Here is a 24,442-nt window from a genome sequence, read left to right on the forward strand (position 1 = left end):
AAAAAAGAAATGGAACATTGTTTTGTAACTGACATTTAAGGTTTTACCTTTCTTATTTCAAAGATTTATGTTTGAAAAAAATAACTGAGAAATTAATCTCCTTACCAAGGATATCATAGATAATATTCATGCTTCAGTTAGTTATCAAGCTAGATGATCTCTTTAAGCCTTTTATAAACCTTTCCAACCTCTGCATACATACATTACCTCCTTTTGTACTTGCTACAGTTTAGCCAAACTGCCTTTCTCTTATCTTTCCCATCTCCATTCTTTTGCTCTGACCAAGCTCCTTGCCTGGAATGTACCCCTTCTTCAGCTCCACTCATAGAATCCTTCACACCCTTCAAGATACAGCTACATGAAGATTTTCTTTTTCCTAATTGATACTGCCCTTCTGCCTGTTGCCCTGTATTAATTACTTTGCATTTATGATACATATTTATGTAAATTTTTTGACATGATTTAATATTCCTTAAATATAAAATATATTTATAATTTTATATGTGTACAATATGATATAATATATAAATATTTAAAAAATCAAAACAAAGACTTAAATACTTTGAAATTAGAAAGGAATTTATTGCATGCTATGAGAAGGCAGGATCCCCTTTGTCATGCTAGTTGTGATGGCCAGTACCACAAAATATAATTTAAATTCATTTAAAAAAAATAGATTGCTTCACTTTTTTTCTTTGTATCTTCTATACATAGAATAGTACATAATATATGATGATGCTAATTGATCAATTAACAAGCATTTGTTAAGCTCTGGGGGTATTTACTTTTAACTCAATTTACTTTAACTCAATCCAAAATATATAATTACTTCATAAATATTCTTGTCATTTTGGGGGAATACAAAGTAAAGATAGTTTCAGATATTATAACATAAATGATCACCTTGTTATAAAATTGGTAGTTACTTTCTCTTTCCAAGTCTACCAAATTATTTTCATAAAAAATGGAAGCATCTGTCATGTTTCTAATTTAAATTGGGGAAAAGAATAGTTTTGAGATAAAGATAAAATTAAAAATTTCATGAGTCAGTCAAAAAATGTAAAAGTTTCTACCATGTGACAGACACTGTACTAAGTGCTGGGGGGTACAAAAAGAAGCAAAAGAGAATTCCTACCCTCAAGAAGTTCACAATCTAATGTGGGTGAGAAGAAATAAACTAATATATAGAAACAAGTTGTAGATAGAATAAATAGGACATAATTAAAAGGAAGGCAGTAAAATTAAGGAAGTTTGGGAAATGTTTCTTGCAGAAGATGGAATTTTAGTAAGGGCTTGAAGGAAGTCAGAAAGGTCAAGACATAGAGATGAGGAGAAAGAACATTCCAGGCAGGAGATAGAGAAAATGCTGTAAACCAAATGATAAGGGTGGTTTGTTTGTGGAACAGCAAGGAAACCAATGTCACTAGATCAAGAGTACATGGTTGGGAGTAATTTGTAAAAAGACTAGAAAGATAGAAGAGAGAACTAGGTTATGAAGGTCTTTGAACACTAATGAGAAGATTATATATTTGATCCTGTAGGTGACCTACTCTTTAGGAAAATCCCTTTAGTGATTGAATGGAAGATAGTTTGGTGCAGGGACAGACTTGAAGAAGTCCCTAAGTATAAGCCCAGGTGTTGAATACTTAACCACTCAGTTCCTCAATCTAATGACTTTCCATGACTTTTCCACTTACTTCAGCCATATATTAGGATATGTGTGTCTGACTCCTTCTAAATCCTCCCTAATTAAGTCAACATAGTGACTCTTTTATTCCATTCTCAAGCCTCTTATAATATCCAAAGTCTACCCTCTCAGTATGAATTTCATTCAATTCATGCTTCATCAAAAAAATAAAAATAAAACTCTCTTCTCCCATTATCTTCATCTCAAATGCCATCTTCTACTATCTCTTCCTTTATTCCTCTCACATAATGAGATGGTCCTTCTTGCCAAAGCAAAGCCCTTCTACATGCATGAGGGAACTCATCCATCCTTACCTTCAAAATCTCCACCTTCCCTGCTACCTACAAATATACCTTCAAACATGGTGTCTACACCATCCTCAAAAAAGTAACTTGATCAATTCATCCTCAACGAGCTATTCCTTATATCTCAACCCTTTTATAATCCTGGAGGTGACAGTGAGCTATTGGAGTTTATGTTCTTGAGAAGACTATTTAAAATGGGAACCTCCACCTCCTCTCACTCTCTTCTTACTCTTCTTAACTTTCTACAATCAAATTCAATCTCTGTATTCAACTCAAATTTTTCTCCAAAGTTATTAACATTTTCTTAATTGCAATCCTCAGTATTCTTGATGTCCTTTCAGCCTTTGACATTGTAGATTATCATTATTTTCTTTTTTTGTCTTGTTTTGTAAGACAATAGGGTTAAGTGACTTGCCTAAGGTCACACAACTAGGTAATTATTGTGTCAGAGGTCAAATTTGAACTCAAGGTCCCTCTGACAGCAGGGTCAGTGCTCTATCCACTGCACCTATCATCAGCTGCTCCTATTATCATTATTTTCTTGATACTCTCTTCTCTCTGGGTTGTCCTAACACTACTCTCTCCTGATTCTCTTTCTACCTATCTGATCCCTCCTTAGTCTTCTTTGATAGATCCTCATCCAATTCATACCCACTAAGTACAAGTTTTCCACAGAGCTCTCATCTTGGGCCCTCTTCTTTTCTTTATACTATTTCACCTCATGATATCATCATTTCCAAAACATTCAGTTATCTCCATCCTGATGATACTTATTCAATTTTAACCTCTCTGCAAGCCTTCAGTCACCCATCTCCAACTGCATATTGTATAAACCTTGTATTGGATCTTGTAGATCTCTGAAACTCAACTCAACAACAAAACTCTTAAATCCTCTTCCTTTCTAAAGTTTCCTATTACTGTTGGAAGTTACTGTCATTCTCCCAGTCATCCAGGCTTGCAACTTTGGTGTCATCTTTGATTCCTCAGTCTCTTTCATATCCCATATCCAATCTATTGTCAAGACCTGACAATTTTACTTTCATAGCACCCCTGACTTATTCTTCCTCCCTTCTCTCCTCCAGCACTGCCATCATTGGTGTAAAGTTTTATCGCCTCTTTGTTGCTGTGTTACAATACTTCAGGAGTCTTTCTGCAGTTACTGTGTGGTCTCTACCATAACTCTCTCCCCTTTTAAACTAAAGGTCACCACCACCACCCACTCAATAAACTCTAGTGGTTCCCTATTACCTCTAGCATCAAAGTATCCTCTGTTAAACATGAAAATCCCTTTATAACCTAGCCCCACAACCATCACCTTACACAACCCCTACATTCACACACATATGCTCACTCACACATACACATATTCTCACACACACACATACTCACTCACACACAGACACTCACACATACAGTCACACAGTCATACACACTCACACGCATACACACACACATTCTCTCACACTCATGCTCATACACATACTTACACATATACACTCACATTCACTCACACACACATTTTCATACACACTTACACACACCCTTCAATTCAATGATACTGGTCTCCTTGCTGATCCAGATTCCAGGCATTTCCCTGCCCAGGATGCTCTGCCTTCTCAAATCTGCAGCCAGTTTCCTTCAAGTTCCAGTTAAAAATCCTACCTTCTACAGAAGTCTTTCCCAATCCCCTTTAATGCTAACACCTTTCCCTCTTGTGATTATCTCCAGTTTATATGGAAATAATATCCAGTTTATATTATTTTTCAAATAAAAATAGTTGCTTGTATGTTGTGGCTCCCATTAGATTATGAACTACTTGAGAGCAGGGACTTTTTTTTTAACCTTTCTTTGTATCTGCATCAGCAGGTACTTATTAGATGCTAAATAAATGTTTACTGACTGATGTGGAGCAAAGTGAGCAGAGCCAGGTGAACAATTTAAACAACGACTAAAACATTACAAGGAAAATTAGCTTTGGAATATTTAAGAACTCTGATTGAAGCAATGATCAACACCATCCCTAGAGAATCTATGATTTGAGCATGATGTGAGTCATGGGTGTGTCCCTGGGCAAGTCATTTGACCTTGGTCTACCTTAGAGTTCTCATCTATAAAATGGAGACAATCATAGTACCTGCCTCCCAGAGGTGTTGTGAGGATCAAATGAGATAATATTTATAAAGTACTTTCTAAAAAAGTATTTGAATGCTAGCTATTACTATCTACTTAACCCTAGATCTACAGTATATTTAGCTTTCATAAAAACTTGCTTTGGGATTTCTTTATAATATTTGCATATACATTTGTTTAATTTCTTAATTTTTCTCCTCAGCACAGTTTGACAGTATAAATGGACACAGTGAACTTGTGATTGAAAGAGTATCCAAGGATGACTCTGGGACTTATGTGTGTACAGCAGAAAACACAGTTGGCTTTGTCAAGGCTATTGGATTTGTTTATGTGAAAGGTAGGTATAAGGACCATATAGGTACCATGTGTTACCTTTAAAAGTTTATGTTTGATTTTCACATTATTTAGGAAAGTTCTCCTCTTATGAGTCTTCACGATTGGCCATGAAGGTGGTGGGGTCTCAAGGCCTTAGCCAAAAGATCTTAAGGTCTAATAGATTCAAACAAACTAAAAAGTACAAGTGACATGACACTAAGCAGATAGAAGCTTTATATTGATTAATTGCTAAACAGGTGTAGAAGTGATTAGCTTTAAAGAAGCAATGATTATGTACATACATATACATGTATATACCCATGCATGCATACATATACATATTTTTATATCTGAGTGATGTGTTTAAATACCTGAATTTGTCTTATCCCTTTTTAGCCTGAAAATTTAAACTAGATTCATTTTATTTCTTCATATCAATATTATGTTTTCTGCATATTTAAATGGAATCATTTCTTGTAAATGTTCAAGGGAAAAAGGAATATTAGTTAATATCATAACTTCCACAAATAATATATATATATAAGCCTTTATTCTCTATTTGCCATATCGTCTAAATCTGATTCCTTATCCCCTCTTCAGAATAATAATAAACATTTATATAACACTTTCAGTTTTGCAAAATTCTTCTCCTACTTGATTTGATCCTCATAACAACCCTGAGAGACAGATTACCATTATTATCCCCATATACAGATGAGGCAGACAGAGTGATTGACTTCCTCTTAGTCACATGGCTAATTCATGTCCTAGATAGAAATGGAACTCAGATTTCCTTAACTCCAAATTCAGCACTCTAGCTCGTATGTCACCTAGCTACATCTTGATAATTATAATTAGTATTATATAATATCTTTCAAAGTAAATCTAAATATTTTTTTTTCCTTTTGCCTAATGGCTTTAGATAGACAACTTCTGTAAATAACTCTTAAGAAAATTCTGTGTTCAAAGAGGTGCCAGTCAGCTTAAAGGATCCAGTTAACTAGAGCATTACTGTACCATCTAAAGCCTATAATAATATTGTCAATTTGTTTATCCAATCACTTTTATTTCATAGCTTTGGCTACTTCAGAGACAAAATGAAATTAAAGATTTGGGCCTCAAATACCAAGACACTATGTAGACGGTTTGTTTATCACCTCTATGTTACATAGCCTTTTTTTTTTACAAAGTTAAATATCAAAATAGATGTTTATCAATTATGTAGTTAATTTGATATTAGCTATTCACAATCTGGAAGATTCAGGAGCCTGGGCAGGTTATCTACAATTGTTCAATGAACAAGACAGTTATCAAATCCCTGCTTGTAATTGGGTAGACATTGCCTAGAATTATTTTTCTTTGCATTTAGCTTTCAAATATTTGTCTTATGTTCATGTCTCCTCTCAGAACCTCCAGTTTTCAAAGGGGACTATCATTCTAATTGGATTGAGCCCCTTGGAGGTAATGTGATTCTGAATTGTGAGGTTAAAGGTGATCCCCCACCAACAATACAGTGGAATAGAAGTGGAGTTGGAGTACAGATAAGCAATCGAATCCGACAGCTCGGCAATGGTTCCCTGGCCATCTATGGCACTGTAGTAAGTTATCCTGATACTTTTTTGTGGGCACTAAAACAGCCATGGGGAGATCCTAGCTGACCATAAAGCTGGTACTGAATTGGAAACTTTTTTCTAAGCTTATTTTAAATCATGACACATGGACCAACGATGTGTTATAAAAAAAAACATTAAGTATATATAGGATGTTAAGTTCACCTTCAAACAAATTAAAAAATCATAGGATCAGTTTGCAGCTCTGTGACTCAGTCATTGCATTAATTAAAAAACTTCTGTCAGACACTTGCTAATCACTGGCTCTTCAAGGAAAGGCATAGTCTAATAGGGAAGCTCATAGTCTAATAAGGAAATATAACCCTTAAGAAGTTTAAGAAGGGAAAGGGAGGGTCCTGGAGCTTGATGAAATCCAGAGGAGTATAGTTGGGTGGAAACAAAGAGATGGTTGGCCTGTGTACTCTTCTTAAATGGATGATCTGGATGAAACTCTTGACTCTACCCTAGAGCATCAGAGCAAAGAGTCCAGGGACCAAGGATGCTGACTAGGTATGAATTTCAAGGTTGATGTGATCTTGGAAGGATGAGCTCAGTAACAGGTTGTAACATAGGATAGTTTTGATCATTTGATCATATAGGCTAGCCAGAAACTTTTAACATAAATTCAGTCTTTCAAAAAATGAATCTCAAAAATTACCACTTTAAATTCCTTCACTCCGAGTACCAGCTCTATGGCCTATTTCTCCTAGTAAATATGTCAGTCATTTGTTGACTTACATTTCATAAAGCCTCTAAGAAGTTTCAAGGACCAATTATCTCAAATATATATTTGAAAAAAATATGAGTTTCTGATCACCAAATTCAATGCTTTTCCCTCAGGTCTTATCATGCTATTTCTCATCATTACATTCTTTCTTAAAATTATTCTTTTCTTTGTTTTCCTTTAGCTTGTTTTCTCTAATATTTCTATGTAAAAATGAACATTTAACCCAAGATTCAGCTTTGTCCTTTGTTGTTCTTTTTCTCAATATTCTGTCAGAGTTCTATTACTGTCTCTCCTAGGTACTACACTGTATTTGCAATAACTTTTTTGAGCTTTTTAAGTAAATATACAACCACTACCATCATCACTATGTCTAAATTTAAATCTTATCTTTCTCACATGAACTTCCCTAATTCTCTTAAGGGTACCACCTTTCTCCAAGGCTTGAAAACTCAAAATTATTTGGGACTCCTTCCTGTTTTGTGCCTCATATTCCATCAGTCACTAAATCTTGTCAATTTTTTTTCATATTATCTTTTGTACCCATCTCTTCCTTTCTATTTCCATTGCTACCCTACCAAGGGCCTACCAAGGCCCTTCTTTTATGCTCTTCTCACCCCACTCTAAGAAAATTTCAATAGTCTCCTATTCATCCTGTTTTCCCCTTCTCTTTTTCTTGACCCTTCCACCCCTCTTGCACTTCACTTATATATTAATCTTCTTCAGCTTTCCCTCTGTTCATGTGACTCATTTTCTCAAAAACTTTCAATATCTATTAACTAGGATCAAATCTTCTTTCCTTATCCTCCTAAGTGAATCCACTTTTTCTGGACTTTTTGCCTACCATTTACTTTAACTGTTAAGTGATTAAGAAAAATATTCCCTTTATTTGATGAAATATTTTAGGTAGTATTGAAAGTGGCCACTTTAACTGGTAACATATTCTCTTATAAATGAACACAAAAAAATATTGCTATCTTTTCTGTTTAATAACAACACTCCCCATGAAAAAGAGCCAGCTATATTTTTTAAATGGGTCTTCAGGCAGCTAGGTGGCACAGTATATAATGCACCAGTCCTGGGGTCAGGAGGACCTGAACTGAAATGTGATCTCAGACATTTAATATTTACTAGCTGTGTGCCTTGGGCAAGTCACTTAACCCCATTGCCATGTAAAAAAAACAAACAAAAAAATAAAAAAATAGGGGTGGGAAAGTTTTGTACTTTCCAAGACTAAATGGACTTTTCTGAAATGTTTGCTCTCATAAATACTAATATGTCATGAAAAAGTTATGATGAAGAATTCTTATTTTTGCAAAACCTTTTCTCTCCATAGAATGAAGATGCGGGTGACTATAAATGTATAGCTACAAATGAAGCTGGGGTGGTGGAGCGCAGCATGACTTTAACACTTCAGAGTAAGCCGCAGAATTCAACATCATTCATATCAAGAAACATTACTTAGAATTTTCCTGCTTCTTCAGCCATTTCTTTATGTTGATCAGTAGAATGTGTTTAAATTAGGAAAGTGAAAAAAGTCTGGATCATTTCTAAATGATCCTTTAAAACCTATTACTTGGGTTTAGCATTATGTGTAGTATAATAGTATAATAGGCAGAAAACTGGATCTGGGTTTAGAAAGCATAGGTTCAAATGCTAACTCTGCTACTTCATACATATATATGTGTACATATATATATATGTGTATATATATATATATGTATATATATATATATAACCTTAGATAAGTCACTTCACCAGTTTAGATCTCATTTCTCTCATAAGAATGTTGAACTAGATGGTTTTTTCAGCTCTAAATTCTATGATACATGAGAAAATATGCAATGATTTATTCATCTATGTGTCCCATAAATCTGAGATATAGCTGAGTATAAAGTAAGGATTCAATAAATAGTAGTTTAATTTCATAGAATTACAGTTGCTAAACTAAACTGCACTGAGTAATGGAAAATACTTTTCATTTAAAAGTTAATAGTCTGAGTCAAAGAAAGTATTGTTACTGCTTTGCATCCATTATATATTATTGATAAAGGATAATCATGTATTATATAATCACTTAACTCTATTTTCTAAGAAATTATCAAAGCAAGAAAAGGGAATATACACCAGACAAATATAAGTATGTGTAACTCAGAGTATATTCCACTTTTTTATATCATTTGGCTGAAGTTTTCATTTCTTTAAGGAATAATTAAAGGAAAAAATCACAAGTTATTATCATCAGACAGAGAAAAGCTATAAAAATTTACTGCTATCAGTGGGCATATGATAGCACAAGTTAGCATATAAGTGTGTGTGTGTGTGTGTGTGTGTGTGTGTGTGTATAATATTTAACATCACAGTTTTCTTTGAAAATGTTGCCACATCGTCTTTATTCTATGCTGAGGTGAAATATTGACTTTGTTTTCAAAATAAGATGTGCTAAAGATAATAATCTGTGCATTTCTCATCAGGTCCCCCAGTTATCACTGTTGAGCCAATGGAGACTATTACCAACGCAGGCAGCACAATTGTGCTGAACTGCCAAGCCATTGGAGAGCCTCCACCAACCATTGAATGGTCTCGCCAAGGACGTCCCCTCCTCTGGGATGACCGAATTACTCTACTCTCCAACAACTCTTTGCGAATTGCTGTAGCTCAGAAAGAAGATACCTCTGATTATGAATGTGTAGCCAGAAACTTGATGGGCTCAGTCCTTGTCAGAGTACCAGTCACTGTACAGGGTAAGTAAGCAAAAATCTGAATATTAGGTCATAAAGGCTAAGGAAATTTAAACCCAGGAATTCTGACTTGTTTTTCCTTAAAGTTTTTAGATTTCAGTAGAATCATAAAATCATAGAATGCTGAAGTTGAACAATAATCTTAGATATTCCCTCCCTTTTACAACATGAGGAAAATCTAACCATAGAATATAATACCAGTAAAGTGCTTTAACGATTTCACAGTGCTTTTCACACATTATCTCACTTAACTTTCATAACAACCCTGTGAGGTAGGTACTACAGGTATTATTATCTCTGTTTTACAGATGCAGAAACTGAGGCTCAGAACAATTAAATGACTTGCTCAAGGTCACACAGCTAGTAAGTATCAAAGGCAAGATTCAAACCCAGATCTTCTGCCTTTGAAATAATCATGTCATCCACTAGTGATTTCCCCAAAGTTAATGCCATAGACTAGTTAATATTATAGTCACTTATCTATCAAGTTCTTTACTTTTTCTACCTCTTTATGGCAATATTATAGGTTCAGTATTATAGGTAAAATTTTATAAGCCCAGAGCTCAGTGCCTAATTTATGTCTATACGAAGCTAAATCAACATTTAGAAACTCCAAAATAATTTTGGCCATATAGTATCAACTCAATGAACCTGATCTTCTGAAATCAAATCAGCTATTTCACTCGAGTTAAATGTGTTCTGTTCAGATTAGTCTCATCTGTACGCAGGGAGTCAGGTTCACAACTTTTCACCAAAAAAAAAAAAATTTAACCTTCCCAATAATGATATCAAAGAGAGGATTCAGAAAAAACAAAAACAATTTCTGCCTTCAAGAAGCTTTCATTCTAATGGGGAAGACAGTATATAAGGAAATAAGTGTAAAGAAGATATATACAGAACAGACAGAAGATAATTTCAGAGAAAAAGACACTAGCAGAGAGCCTGGTACATACATAGTAAACACAATAAATAACAATTGACTGACTCTTCTTTTTCCTCCTGGCCTTCCTTCTCTTATCTTTGTTCTACTTCTTTCAGGATCCTCATTACTATTCAACCAAGAGACAATTGTGCTCTAAAGAAGGCCTTTTATAGTTCCAGGACAAAATTTGACCAGTCAAATAGCCTTCAATCTTGATACTTAATCTTTCATCCTAATGAGCTTCTAATGGATCAAAAATTACATTGATCCAAAGATATACTCATCCTCTCTAATATAGGTCAAAGGCACGTTTGCATCCTTCGCAGGGAGATGAAATCAAAATTCCACACATTGGTTCACCTCCCTGTAACCTCACTAATTAAAATCTATCTACTTTGATCAAATTCCTACACTTTAAATTATGACAACTGGTCCCATAAAAATTCTTAAATTTGGGGGGTTTTAATTATATTCCCTTTAAATATAAAGTAACTATATCTCCTATTTACTCAGAATATCAAAACATTTGTTTTTCCTTGCTGACTGAAAGTTTCATCTTCAATCAGCTGTCATTTTTCTGTCTCTGAGAAGTGATTTTGGCTCCTTTCTAAGGCTAAGCCATCTACACCATTCTGAAAACTTGCAATCATCATCTAATCAGCCTCTTGTATTTGTATTTTCAGTTTCTCAACCTCTTCTATTTGTCTTTTCAGTCTCTCTCTCTCTCTCTCTCTCTCTCTCTCTCTCCCCACCCCATTAGTTAATTAGTTCTTCCCCCTTGATCTGAAAACATATTTAAATAATCCTTATTCTAAAAACAAACCAACATAATATTAATATCCCCCAAATTCCTTTCCTTTCACATAACTCTCCTCCTTTTCACTGAGAGAAGTCTAGAAAAATATGCAGTTTTTTACTTCATCGCTTTCAATCATATATAATGAATTCCATTTAAACTGCTTTCTTGAAGATCATTCATGACTTGCTAATTACCAAATCTAAACTTCCCGTTTTCTAGATGAGGAAGATGAATTTCAGAAATTCAGAAAAAGACTTGCCCATGTCCATCTCCCTAGAATGGGAAGGATTTGAACCAAGGACTTTAAATCCCACTGTAATGATCTTTCCCATAAACACACATACTCTCTACCACTGGACATGCCTGTTACATAAATATTGTGTTCCATTATTTTGTATTTATAATTACATGAATATGTATCTTCCTTATTTTAATGCTGAGAGCCTTTTAACCTGAGAGCTAGAGCAGTCTTGAGTCAACAAGCATTTTTAAGTACTTACTAGGTCCCAAGTAGCATCCTCAGGTGAAGCCTGAGATCAGTGCCTCCTGTTACTTAACTAGCTGTGTGACCACAGCCAATTCCACCCCCTCTCTGAGGGCTTACAGGGTTGTTGTGAGGATCAAATGTTACAATGCATTTTAAGACCTTAAATTGTTGTGTAAATGTCAGTTATATTGTTTACATTGTTATTGATGCAACCTCATTTTTGTCTTTTTTGATGGGTGGAGATAGAAATATTCTGAGGACAAATGACAATTTTACTAAATTCTTGTATATTTTGTATTCTGTAGGATATTGTTCAGGTGGACAAAATGATTCTTTTTTTCTAATTAAATGAATATTGGGAAGTAAGATTATCTTCTGTAGACTAACTAAAAATATCTTCTGGACAACCCCAGTAACAAACAGGATGTCAGAGTTGATATCTCATTCTTTACTCACATGATTCCAATTTCTTCTGCTAGTTCTCTTTTTCTTATTGTATCTATTATAGTAAAAATATTTTTTATCTCATTTGATGAGGTACAGATAGAAATGGTCCTAGGACAAGTTACTAACCTATTTTATTTTACATTGTATCACTGCACAGTTCAAACCAGTCCAGGCATGATGCTAAGCACTGGGTAAATAAAGAAAAGCAAAAACAGTCTTTACCTTCAAGTATCTCATACATCAGAGTGGGGAAACAACATGCATATATATATATATATATATATATATATATATATATATATATATATATATATATATATATATTAGTGCCATCTAAAGGGACTAGGCATGACTTTTTTGTAAAAGTTTTTATAGTTGAATTATTGTTATAAATATTACTGTTATTATAACTATTTCTATATTGTAGTAAGTTTCTTAGAATAGGGACTGTCTTGGAGAATCATAGAATCTTGGAGTTGGAAGGGACTTTAGAGACCATCTATCCAACCCCTGCCAAAAATATAATTCCCTCTATGATAGCCTTATGTAAAAATTGTTCAGAAGATGATTTAAAACCCAGAATGAGAAAGAATTCACTATACCTCACAAGGATCCACTTGAGATAACTAAAATTAACAATGTCAATACATTTTTAAAAGCTCTTTATAATTATTACTAAAATCTACCCCCCCTGTAATTTCTACTCACAAACCTTAGTACTGCTCATTGGAATAATACAAAATAAGTTTTCTTCAGTATGATTGTTATTCAAATACTTGGAAGTAGTAACATATTCCCATGAAATTTCTCTTCTCCAAGCTAAATATCCTCAGTTCTTTCAGTATTTTTTCACGTAATATGTGTTCCCCTCTTTTCATAGTTGACTTCCTCTGGACCTTTCACTTTTACAAAATCAACTCAAACTGTTAAGAGTACAGCTTCAGTTGAACAAATTAGCTCATCTATGGAAGTCAGGGAGCAAATTTGTGGTGTGGAATGAGGCTAGAAATGGGGAAAATTAGTGAGTCACTAATTCGAGGTATTTTGTAGTGAAAAATAAGCAAAAAAATATGATGGCATCTTGAGGGAGCTTTGAGAGAGACAATAAAGAGAAGGATAAACACTGAGAAAGCTTAGAGTTGAGGCACCCAATGAAAAGAGAGAAAGGAAATCAAGTTTCCCAGATGAGGCGCAATGAGGAATGAGATTTCGAACAAAGGTTAAAGGATTAGCCTTTGGAAAAAGGGGAAACACCAGTTAACTGGTAGAGACTTTGTAAGACTGGGTGTTTATTGGAAAGTATCTAATGAGTCAAATTAATTAAAAATGAAGAGGGATCATAGAGAAAGATGATAGGATGAGTACAGAAACAGCAGTGTCTCTACCCTCCAACTCATTTCCATTACTGAAACCTATCAATCATCAGTTGGCTATGTCAATTATTATAAAGCTTTCTTCTGATTTCCTCAAGCAAAATTATTTTCCTGCTATGAACTTCCATAATATTTGATCTGTGTATTTGTGTCTCTCAGTGTTTTTCATAATTTCTTGTTTAACAAATGTTTTTAATTGAGTCACTTGATTCATAATGACTTTAGGTGGATTTTTTTTTCAGTGCATGGTGGGTTTTCAGAATGGTTTGAATGGAGACCCTGTAGTGTCACATGTGGTCAAGGTATACAGAAAAGGATTCGTCAATGCAATAACCCCTTTCCAGCCAACGGTGGGAAACCTTGCCAAGGTCCAGATTCAGAAATGCGCAACTGTCAAAACAAACCTTGCCCAGGTAAATTTTGATAACCACTGCTAGTTGTATTTTTTCCTTTTCCTTTACCTTAGTCACATTTATGGGCTTCCTTTGAAAATAAATTGAAACAGATTTGATGGTGAAAATTTTCATCCTTGTTTAGTGGATGGCAATTGGTCAGAATGGAGCCCTTGGGAAGAGTGTACAAGGACTTGTGGCCAAGGAAACCGAACCAGGACCAGAACTTGTAATAATCCTCCAGCACAGCATCATGGAAAGCCATGTGAAGGAAATGCTGTGGACATGGTCATGTGTAACACCAAACCCTGTCCAGGTAAGAATATGCACAGTAACATTAAAATGTATCTGTTCAACATGGGATGATTTCAGTAATTAGAGATACTTCCAATATGGAAACCCCCTTCACTGGTGGTGATCAGCAACTCTATAACTTAAGAGTCTTAGAAAGATGCCTGAGACATTGAGAGGTTCAGTGATTTGTCCATGGTCACAAAGCAATATTAAGTCTATAAGCATTTATTAATTGCCTACTCTGACAGATACTGTGCTACATTTCAAAACCAGACATAAATCTACATCTACCTAACTATAAGGGTGGATCTTTATTCATTTTATCTTGATGTTTCTCTAGGATGTGAATATATTGTTCTTTTTTCCTTCCTTTTCATAAATACATTTTCTCATTCCCTCTCTTGGGTTCATTCATTTTATAATCTCAATTCTATTCCAAGGGAAGAAAGGTGGTGTAAATGTTTGGGTTTTGCTATAAGCAAGAGATAAAAGCACCCCAACAGAAGAGATAAATATCATCTCTTTAATCAATTCATTGAGCAAGTATGTATTAATTTCCCACTATGCACAAAGTAATGGGTGCTAAAAATTGAAGGAGATAAAAATGACATCCTGCTGTCCTCAAGGAGCTTATAGGAAAGCAGGAGAGATAAAACGTGAATTCAGGTAGAATGTGACAGACCTCAAAAGAGAGGTTTAAAGTAATCTTTGTTTCCCTGGCCATTCACCCCCCCATCTACCTGTATTAAACAGATAGAAAGTTTTAAGTGCAAAGAGTAAAGATGGACCCCAGCCTCTGGGGAGTTGTTGGAAGTATTAACACATCTAACTGAGAAAAATAATTCCTAAATGATGGAGAACATTGGTCATCTGCAAAATAAAATAGCAACAGTGTAAGACAAAATTTACTAAATTTATTGGAAGTGTTTCTCTAAAATTTTCAGTCAGAAGCCCTCCAAAAATCCAAATGATATTGTCATGTGGGAAACTGTTCCCTGCCTATACAGTGATACTGTAATGGTCAAAACTTAAGGTGATGGGGGTGGCTAGGTGGTGCAGTGGATAGAGCACCAGCCCTGAAGACAGGAGTACCTAAGTTCAAATCCAGCCTCAGACACTTAATAATTACCTAACTGTGTGGCCTTGGGCAAGCCACTTAACCCCATTGCCTCACAAAAATTAAAAATTATTGTAAAACTCAAATAATATCTTTAATAAAAAAACAATTTCATAAAAATTTTAAATTAAAAAAAACTTAAGGTGATGAAAAATGAATACTGGACAAGTTTTTATCATTGTGGCTCCAGCACCATCTCAGGGAGAGGGTGCTCCTCCAACACAAACGACTGGCTACAAGGATAGAAATTTTCTCAGAATCAAGAAGGGCGACATATCAAGCCACAATTAGGTGATTGTCTATCCTTTCCATTTGCAGTGCTAGCACACTTTTCACATAGAAATGTTTTAGTGCCACCTTTCTATGTGGAAGGATCCCAGAAGCCCTCTGGACATTCAAAGCTGGCCTGCTACCAATAAACGACCTTCACTTCCCAGTTATTTATACAAAGTAAACAGTAACTCTGATTTCCAACTCTGAGCATCCATCCACCTGACAGGATATATGATGTTGTTCTAGTCATGGAGTTCAATGATGTCATATATTAAAGATACCAAAAGAAAAACATTAATATATCTCCTTGGAAACTTTTGGTCAGTTATTTGCTGTTATTTAGGAAATGGCTTAGAGTCTAATTCACGACATTTTAATTCATGAATGTTATGTAATGGGGAAAAATATTTTAAAAGAGTTACTGCTAAGGAAATAGTCATTTCATTGTGAATGCAAATGCAAACCTTGTTATGGAATGAAAATAGCTCTGTAAGTCATAGAACCTTCTTAGTTTTCAAGCTAAGTTTTCCTTCCTGAAAAATCTACTTTGACCTCCACCTCATTTAGCAAGGCTGCCCTCTGACTCGTTTCGGGCACTTTCTCCCTACTGTTCTCCATCACACTGACAGTAATGTGCTGATGTAGAGAACAAATTGTCTGGAGACACTGTAAGCATTCAGACTGGGCCTGCATCTACCAGCTTGACTAAATTAAGTTGAAAATTTTGTGCTTTTGTTTAAAGGTTACTAAATAATGTCTGACTGGATGTTTCTTATTTGAATCATTTTTTTTTGGCATCAAGTCAGTCACGGAATTTCAGAATTTCTCTATCAACAAGTTCTCATAAAAACTAAGATGATAAAGAAGGCATTACTTTTTTTTTTAAGTCCCAAAGAAAATTAGTGATTTTAGGTCTTTGTTATGGGCATATACTGATTTGAATGACTAGAATTTCTGTTGGATTTTTTTTAAACATAGAAAATGTGACTTTGTGATTGAGTGCTTTGTCCTTGGTGTTTTCTCAGTTCAAGGAGCATGGAGTAATTGGCTGCCTTGGGGGTCATGTAGCGAAAGTTGCGGGAAAGGCACTCAGACAAGAATGAGGTTATGCAATAATCCTCCTCCATCATTTGATGGAGCCTACTGTGATGGAGCTGAATCACAAATGCAAGTTTGTAATAAAAGGCCCTGCCCAGGTATGGTACCAAAAAACTTGTGCATACCTTTAAAAAATAAAAAGACGACACATTATAATTGACCTTTGTATTGCACATCAAAGTTTGAAGAACCCTTTTGTGGTCTTCGCAATAAAGGCTATATGGTCAGTACTTCTGTTATTATTATCACCATGGTCCCCATGACTAAATTGAGGCTCAGAGAAGTTTCAGAGCTGTGACATATTGACAGAGGTAGAAGTTAAACTCGGTCTTCTTAACTCCAATTCCAGAATACTAATCATTAAATGTCATCTTGTTAGCTATGTACTGGCCAAAGTGGGATCCCCTATAATACTTACCGAGAGTATCACAGAGACTTAATAGCATTGCTCATCTTTACAGATAGTAAAAGGTCTTGTATGCTTTTCCAGTGGATGGCAAATGGGCTTCCTGGACCAGTTGGAGTGCCTGTAGTGTATCCTGTGGAGGAGGCTCCAGGCAGAGAACAAGGGATTGTTCTGAGCCAGCTCCTGCGCATGGAGGACACAAATGTGAAGGGAATGATGTTCAGATTGACTTTTGTAATAGTGACCCTTGTCCAAGTAAGTATGTAAAGGAGTGGCTCTCCATCAAACTTATTTTCTTCCTCTAAATACTTAAGTCCATCCTGTTCAGTTACATGATACACAAATTACTTTTCATTTGGACCAGAATATTTTTTTCTTCAATACATTGAAAAATGTCTAGTGAAATTGTCTCCTCACTGTCTCCCTTCTAGTTTTTCCTATATGTACCACTTCCAGATTACTCTTACTTAAGTACAAATCATATCATGATGCACATCTTCTCCCAGTCTGGTGAAAAAAAAAAATCTACAACAAACCCCTATTGTCTTCTAAAGGCCTCATTTCCTGTACCTATTCCAGTTTTATCTCTTACAACTCCCTTACATTCCTTCATTCCAGTAAAACTGAACTTCTAGATGTTTCCCTAACATGACCTACAGTATTTCCTCTACTTAGAGCATCCTGTCTTCTCCACTTCCAGCTCTACCTATCTAATTCATGAGATCATAGATATAAAAGTTGAAGGATTTCAGAGGTCATATAGTCCAACTCCTTACTTTTACAGATGAGGAAACTGAAGCCCATGACATTAAGTGAATTGGCCCAGAATCATACAAGTGCAAAATGTCAGATCCAGACTTCAAACCCAGATCCATCTGACTCCAATTTGGGCATTCTTTCAATTGGATCATGCTTCCTTGTTGTGGCTTGCTTCCTTAGGGCCTACAGCGGCGACCTCCCTCCAGGAGGGGAGCTGAGAATAAGGAGTCAAGCCACTACTGCCTTTTGCCTCCAGCTCAATTTTATTATTGCTTCGCTATTACATATATACTGTTAGGTCTTCTGGGGTAGAACAAAGAATAATGAGGTAATGGTTAGGGGGTGCAAGCGATGTGTAGGTACAGCTTCTTGCATTACAGGGTAGGAGGGTACATTAGGGAGGAGATGATAAGGTACAGCTGTGTCTAGTACCCTTGGACAGTGGGGCGGAATGTCCAGCTCCCAAGGACTCTGGCTCCCAAGGACTCCAGCTCACCTTATCTCTAGGGTGGCAAGCCAGCTCCTGCGACTGTCCAGGTGGCGGTTTACTTGGAGATGATTTGTGTCATGGCTGTTAGAATAGCCTGTGTACCCACACTTCCTCACTGCTTATCTTTCCTTTTTTAAGTGCAATTTTGTTTTATTGTTTTAGGTCCAAATTCCCTCCCTACCCTTCTTGTCCACTACTTCCTACCTCAAATGAGAAAGCAAGGAAAATAAAATGTATTACAAAGGTATTCATAGTCAAGCAAAACAAATTCCTACATTGACTATGTCCAAAATAAAACAACAACAACCAAACCCTAATCTTCAGTCGGCATTCTAAGCCCCTCTTTTTGTGGAGGCCTTTTTTGGAGCATATTTCATCATGAATCCTCTGAAATTGTGGTTTGGTTATATATTGATTAGAGTTTCTAAATCTTTCATAGTTGTTTGTCTTAACAAATATTGTTGTTATTCTTTAAAATGTTCTAATTCTATTCATTTCGCTTTGCATCAGTTCATAGGTAGATAGAGAGAGAGAGAGAGAGAAAGAGAGAGAGAGAGAGAGAGAGAGATCTTCCCAGCTTTACCTGAAACCATCCCAAGCAGAATGATTATGGGATTTCCTCCAACTTTATTCAATAGCTCATAAATAGGAGCGGAAGAGTAGGATGGGATTCAACTATAGATGAAATCTGGCATTAGAAAACAGATGATATGTTAAATGGGCAAGGAATTCAAGAGCATAGGACAACATCATATTAAAATGACTAAATTACTGTGTGGTGGGGGGAGCCAGATCTCCATAAGGGCTAATAGACAGAAATAGTATAAAAGAGGCCCAGGATGAAAGAGAATTTGCTTATAAAATGGAATTTCAGAGGGCACAGTAGAAGTTTGGGTTGAGGAGGGGATGGGGAGAGTTGTCTCCTAAATGGCTTCTGGTTAATAGTCTGATTAATAGTATAGTATTTATTACAATGCCTTGCTTGCAGAATATGTACAAAAATATTTTTAAATGAAGCAATAACAAGGAAGATAACATTTGGTTGATTTTGGCAGATATTATATTATTTAATTTGTTTTACAAAGCATAGGATACATAATTCAATGTATGATAACTTAATGACTATTAGTTGTTATTGCATGTATTGAGAATCCATTTGCTTCATTCTAGTCACAGAGTCCAAGTGCAGAGACCAAAAATAAATGAGTGCCCACAAATGAGAGCTAGGTTGTCTTGTACCCTAATTGTTACTATAGAATCATTGGAAGACCTCTCAAGAAATTACCTAAACTAGCACCTATCTCCAGCCAGGATCATAGTTAAACTTAATGAGTGCTCCCAAGACTGCTTTGATATATACTTCAGTGTTGACTAGCTCTTAGTGACAGAACTTTCTTCTTCATGTCCAATAACATTGTGTTTTCAGCTCATGGTAGCTGGAGCCCATGGAATGGCTGGGGAACTTGTAGCAGGACTTGCAATGGAGGACAGATGAGGAGATACCGCACCTGTGACAATCCTCATCCAGCCAATGGTGGAAGAGCATGTGCTGGGGCAGATTCTCAGATTCAGAGATGCAATATTGACATGTGCCCTGGTGAGCATTTTCTTCTTATTCAACCTATCTTTTCTGAGGTTGTGCAATGATGGTCACTAAATCTGGTAGTATCTGAAATCACAGAATATTTTTTTCCTTAAAATTGCACAATGAAAACCAACTAGGTTAGATTACTAGGAGCAAATAACTATTTGTATTATTCTGACACACTATCACAAAAGAATATTTAAAGCTCTCTTACTTAAAAGTATCACATAAATGTAAATAGTGGTAATCATATTACTTTGAACATTTGTTTACAGTGGATGGAAACTGGGGAAACTGGCAGACTTGGAGCAGGTGTTCTACTTCCTGTGGAGGAGGGGAAAAAACTCGGAAACGTATATGTAATAATCCAGCTCCATCCAAAAGTGGCCGCCCTTGTCCAGGAGATGCTACTCAGGTTTCGAGATGCAATATACAAACATGTCCAGGTAATAAGCTTCACAAATCAGTGTTATTTTTAGTTAAGCCTTATATAACAGAAAGACAGGTTAAGTTGTATGGGAAGATATGGGAAGATTCTTCCTTTTAACTCAGTTACACTCTGTGTAGTGGAAAGAGCACCATATTTAGAGTCAGAAGTTCAAATACCAACTCTATTAGTTGATATTAGCCAAACAACTCTAGGCAAATCATTTTCAAAGTTTACCCTTATCTGTAAGACAGGTATAATTATGCTTATAGTATTTACCTTACATGACTTTTGTGGGAAAAAAAATGCTTTGTAACCTAAAAAGGGAATCTATAAATTAGAGCTTTCCCTCATGACATCCGCTTATATCTCCCAGACCATAAGGGAACTATAAGGAGAACAAACCAACCAAGTCTAGACCATCCCATTTTGTGACAACATTCCCTAAAAGTGTACACCTTGTTAAGCATATTGATTTCATTTCCCCAGTCTGGTGAAAAATTTGTTATAAGTTTCTACTGCAATATCTCAGGATCATTTTTGCAATAAATAATAGATAATTAATTGACAGACTTGAACCACACTGAATAATTAGATCATTTTATTCATTATTGAGATGGGTATTTAATAAGAACTAGCAAGCACATGAATTTTCTTTATTTGGCTGTTTTTTGTTTTTTGAAAGGCAATGGGGTTGCATGACTTGCCCACAGTCATACAGTTAGGCAATTATTAAATATCTGAAGTCAAATTTGAACTCAGGTTCTCCTGACTCCAAGGCCATTGCTCTATCCACTGTACCACCTAGCTGCCCATGCACGCGGGATTTCAAGGGAAGTATAGTTTAGTAACAGACAAATCCATGTAAATAATTTCTATGTATTAAGAATAAAATGTAATTATTTAAAAGAACTCGAGTATAATGGAAAGAACATGGGATTTGGAATTAGATAATTTGGATTGAAAGCTCAGTTCTGCCACTTAACTAGCTCCATGAACTTGGACAAATCATTTAAGTTCTCTGGGACTCTGTTTCTTCATCTCTATTCTGTTACCTAAAAGCCTTAAATAACATAATATAAGAAAAGCATTTTGCTAATTTGAATGTAATCTATATAAATGTCAAATATGCTATAAAAAGGGATTCTTTTTTCTGGTACAATTTGGACTTTATGACCACTGAGATATCCTGCAATTCTAAAACTCTGATTCTATGATGCCCAACCAATAGTTACAGTCTTTTCTTGAAGGTCCCTAGTGAGAGAAAAGCTACTCCTTTTCTCCCAAGGGATCCCCTTTGACTTTAAAATCTAAAGTTAGGGGGGCAGCTAGGTGGTTCAGTGGATACTGGCCCTGAAGTCAGGAGTACCTGAGTTCAAATCTGGCCTCAGACACTTAATAATTACCTGTGTGGCCTTGGGCAAACCAACTGAACCCCATTGACTTGCAAAAAAAAAAAAAACTAAAAACAATCTAGTTAGGAAGATTTTCCTTCTTGTTTTGTCCTTAGTACTCAAAGAGAACATGACATCAGGTCAGACATGTAAGTAAACTGAATTTAAATGAGGAAAGACTGTGCAAAATCACCAATCTCACTTTCTCCTCCAGAGCCACCTGGATTCAGTGACTAAATATGGATCATTATGATTAGAGAAGGTCCTGGATACAAAAAGAGACTTAGACCTTTTTAAGCCAAGGTCTTTAACAGGTCTGAGTTTGACTGAGGCAATACCCATTCAGTGATCTTTTACCTAGTCCAAAAAAAAAAAAAAAAGAAGAAGAAGAAAATAAATCTAGGAGGGAAGACCATCCCAGAGGGAGGTTTTCCAGCAAAACAGAAACATTTGTTATTTACATTGACTCTGAGTCAATCAGGACCAAATAATGACCAAGAGGGATTGGCCTGGGACCTATTGTTGGTGCATTGAGAGAAAAAGGAAGGGAGGGGAAGAAAAGAGGGAATTGTATTGCCTAATTGGATAGTAGTGGGGAGCACCTACTATTCACACAAGTTTTTGTTAATTCTTTGTTCTTGAAGAGGACTATGACATCAAAAATGTGATACCATGACATGGAAGTGAATTGGGTTAAGTTAGTGAATGCTCTGCAAAGTCACCAGCTACCTTTCTCCTCCAGAGCCACTTGTGTTCAGTGACCAAAAATGGATCAGCTTTTCCTTACTTTAAGCCTAAATCTGTTTTTTAAAATATTATTTCCACTATATTATTCATCATAAAAGTTTCTCAAATATTTGGGGCAGCTAGGTAGCACAGTGGATAAAGCACCAGACCTGGAGTCAGGAGCACCTGGGTTCAAATTCAGTCTCAGATACTTAATAATTACCTAGCTGTGTGGCCTTGGGCAAGCCACTTAACCCCATTTGCCTTGCAAAAACCTAAAAAAAAGTTTCTCAAATATTTAAAAGAGCACCCCATACCCAGCTTCCAAATCCCTCCAGAATAAATATTTCTTCCTACAAATCCTCTGATATAACTACAGCTTCCACCATTGTTAATTCAGTCATCCTTAAATGCCCAAATTCTTTTCTATGTCCCAGTGTGATTACTGCCCTGTTACAAGTAACATGTAGTAAAATTTAGGACTTAACTATGTTAAGAAACCCTCTTTTCTATTTGAGTGATCAGATGCTCTACCATACTCTTAATTGTCACCCCAAGACCAGGACATAATGTATCTTTTAAATTATAAAATGTTAAATGAGAAAGAATTCCTAAGGGTATCCTCCAGGTTTCTCTATAATAAGAGATCTTGTTTTAAGATGCTTGGACATTTCTCAAACTCTGATATGATTGTGTGTGTGTGTGTGTGTGTGTGTGTGTGTGTGTTAGTTAAAGACCTATTATTTCATCAGTGTAGGGAGCTCCCAGGAAGGAAATTCCTTTCACCCATCCAAAACAACTGGAAAGCTGTTTGGGTCACCAAGAGGTTAAAAGTGCCCATAGTGACACAGTATCTTGACAGTGGTGGTACTTGAACTTGGATCTTCTTTTCTCCAAAGCCATTTCTGTATCTGCCTCTCTAGAATGCTTGTTCCTGTAAAAAAAATAAAATAATATACTTCTTTTCTTCCACACTATTGATGCAATTGTTTTCTCTTCTTTGGATGTTTTTCTTCAACTCCTTCCCCCCAACAGGTGGGCCCCAGCAGGCCAGAGGAAGTGTTATTGGAAATATTAATGATGTTGAATTTGGAATTGCTTTCCTCAATGCCACAGTGATAGATAGCCCTCACTCTGACACAAGAGTAATACAAGCCAAAATTACCAATGTCCCTCGCAGCCTTGGTAAGTTTCTTTCCTCCTTCAAATTGAAAATAGATTCTAAAAACATTGGAAAATTTGCTCCAGAGCACTTTTTGAACCCTGCTTGATTTCATTAAGATTATTCCTGCCCTACACCAGGACTGGAAAATTGGTTTTATTTATTTATACGTTTTCAGGCATACTTCATGGTATATTAAATTATTTTCTTAAGAAATTCCCCTGAAGTGTCAAAGTTTTCAAAATGACTCTCTGGTCTACACAGAATTTCAGGTCCATATTAGTTCCTTCAGCTGACTTTTAATCAATATATTACACATTAATTCCTGGCCAGTGAGGATATTCTCACTACTGCAGTCTTCAAAAAAGAAACACAATTTGCAATTAGTTAGCAATTCCAGTTCCAAGTGATTCATAGCCTTGAATTATAGCACTGAAAAAATAAGACCTAACATTTGACTTATTTTTCACACATATTTTATTTCCTAAGGCCCGGCAATGAGGAAGATAGTTTCTATCCTGAATCCCATTTACTGGACAACAGCAAAAGAAATAGGAGAAGCTGTCAATGGTTTTACACTAACTAATGCAGTATTCAAAAGAGAAACACAAGTGGAATTTGCAACTGGTTAGTGACAACTGAACTCAAACATATTAATATATGATATTCATGAGTGAATTAAGATTGGGTACCTCAGTAAAATTTGCTATAATTGCAGTATTACTAATTGCAATGTCAAAGTGATCGATTCTATTTCATCATAAGAAATATATAAAAAG

At 35.7% G+C, this 24,442-nt stretch overlaps 1 protein-coding gene across 4 annotated transcripts in view; it reads left to right on the forward strand.

Moving 5' to 3' along the window:
- Positions 1 to 24,442, forward strand: part of HMCN1 (hemicentin 1) — an 814,916-nt gene that overhangs the window by 744,937 nt on the left and 45,537 nt on the right. For 3 of the 4 annotated variants that reach the window (XM_074222240.1, XM_074222238.1, XM_074222239.1), the window contains exons 84-95: positions 4,325 to 4,459; positions 5,845 to 6,035; positions 8,108 to 8,189; positions 9,246 to 9,515; positions 13,783 to 13,953; positions 14,078 to 14,248; positions 16,642 to 16,812; positions 17,205 to 17,375; positions 19,796 to 19,966; positions 20,230 to 20,400; positions 23,537 to 23,686; positions 24,153 to 24,290. In XM_074222240.1, the coding sequence (XP_074078341.1) occupies positions 4,325 to 4,459; positions 5,845 to 6,035; positions 8,108 to 8,189; positions 9,246 to 9,515; positions 13,783 to 13,953; positions 14,078 to 14,248; positions 16,642 to 16,812; positions 17,205 to 17,375; positions 19,796 to 19,966; positions 20,230 to 20,400; positions 23,537 to 23,686; positions 24,153 to 24,290 (1,992 nt within the window). Of the gene's footprint in view, positions 1 to 4,324; positions 4,460 to 5,844; positions 6,036 to 8,107; positions 8,190 to 9,245; positions 9,516 to 9,820; positions 9,876 to 13,782; positions 13,954 to 14,077; positions 14,249 to 16,641; positions 16,813 to 17,204; positions 17,376 to 19,795; positions 19,967 to 20,229; positions 20,401 to 23,536; positions 23,687 to 24,152; positions 24,291 to 24,442 lie in introns of those variants that run through there. The other variant, XM_074222241.1, reaches the window with a different exon arrangement.

This window comes from Macrotis lagotis, chromosome 2 (genome assembly GCF_037893015.1).
Source record: "Macrotis lagotis isolate mMagLag1 chromosome 2, bilby.v1.9.chrom.fasta, whole genome shotgun sequence".
NCBI classification, from domain to species: Eukaryota; Metazoa; Chordata; class Mammalia; order Peramelemorphia; family Peramelidae; genus Macrotis; species Macrotis lagotis.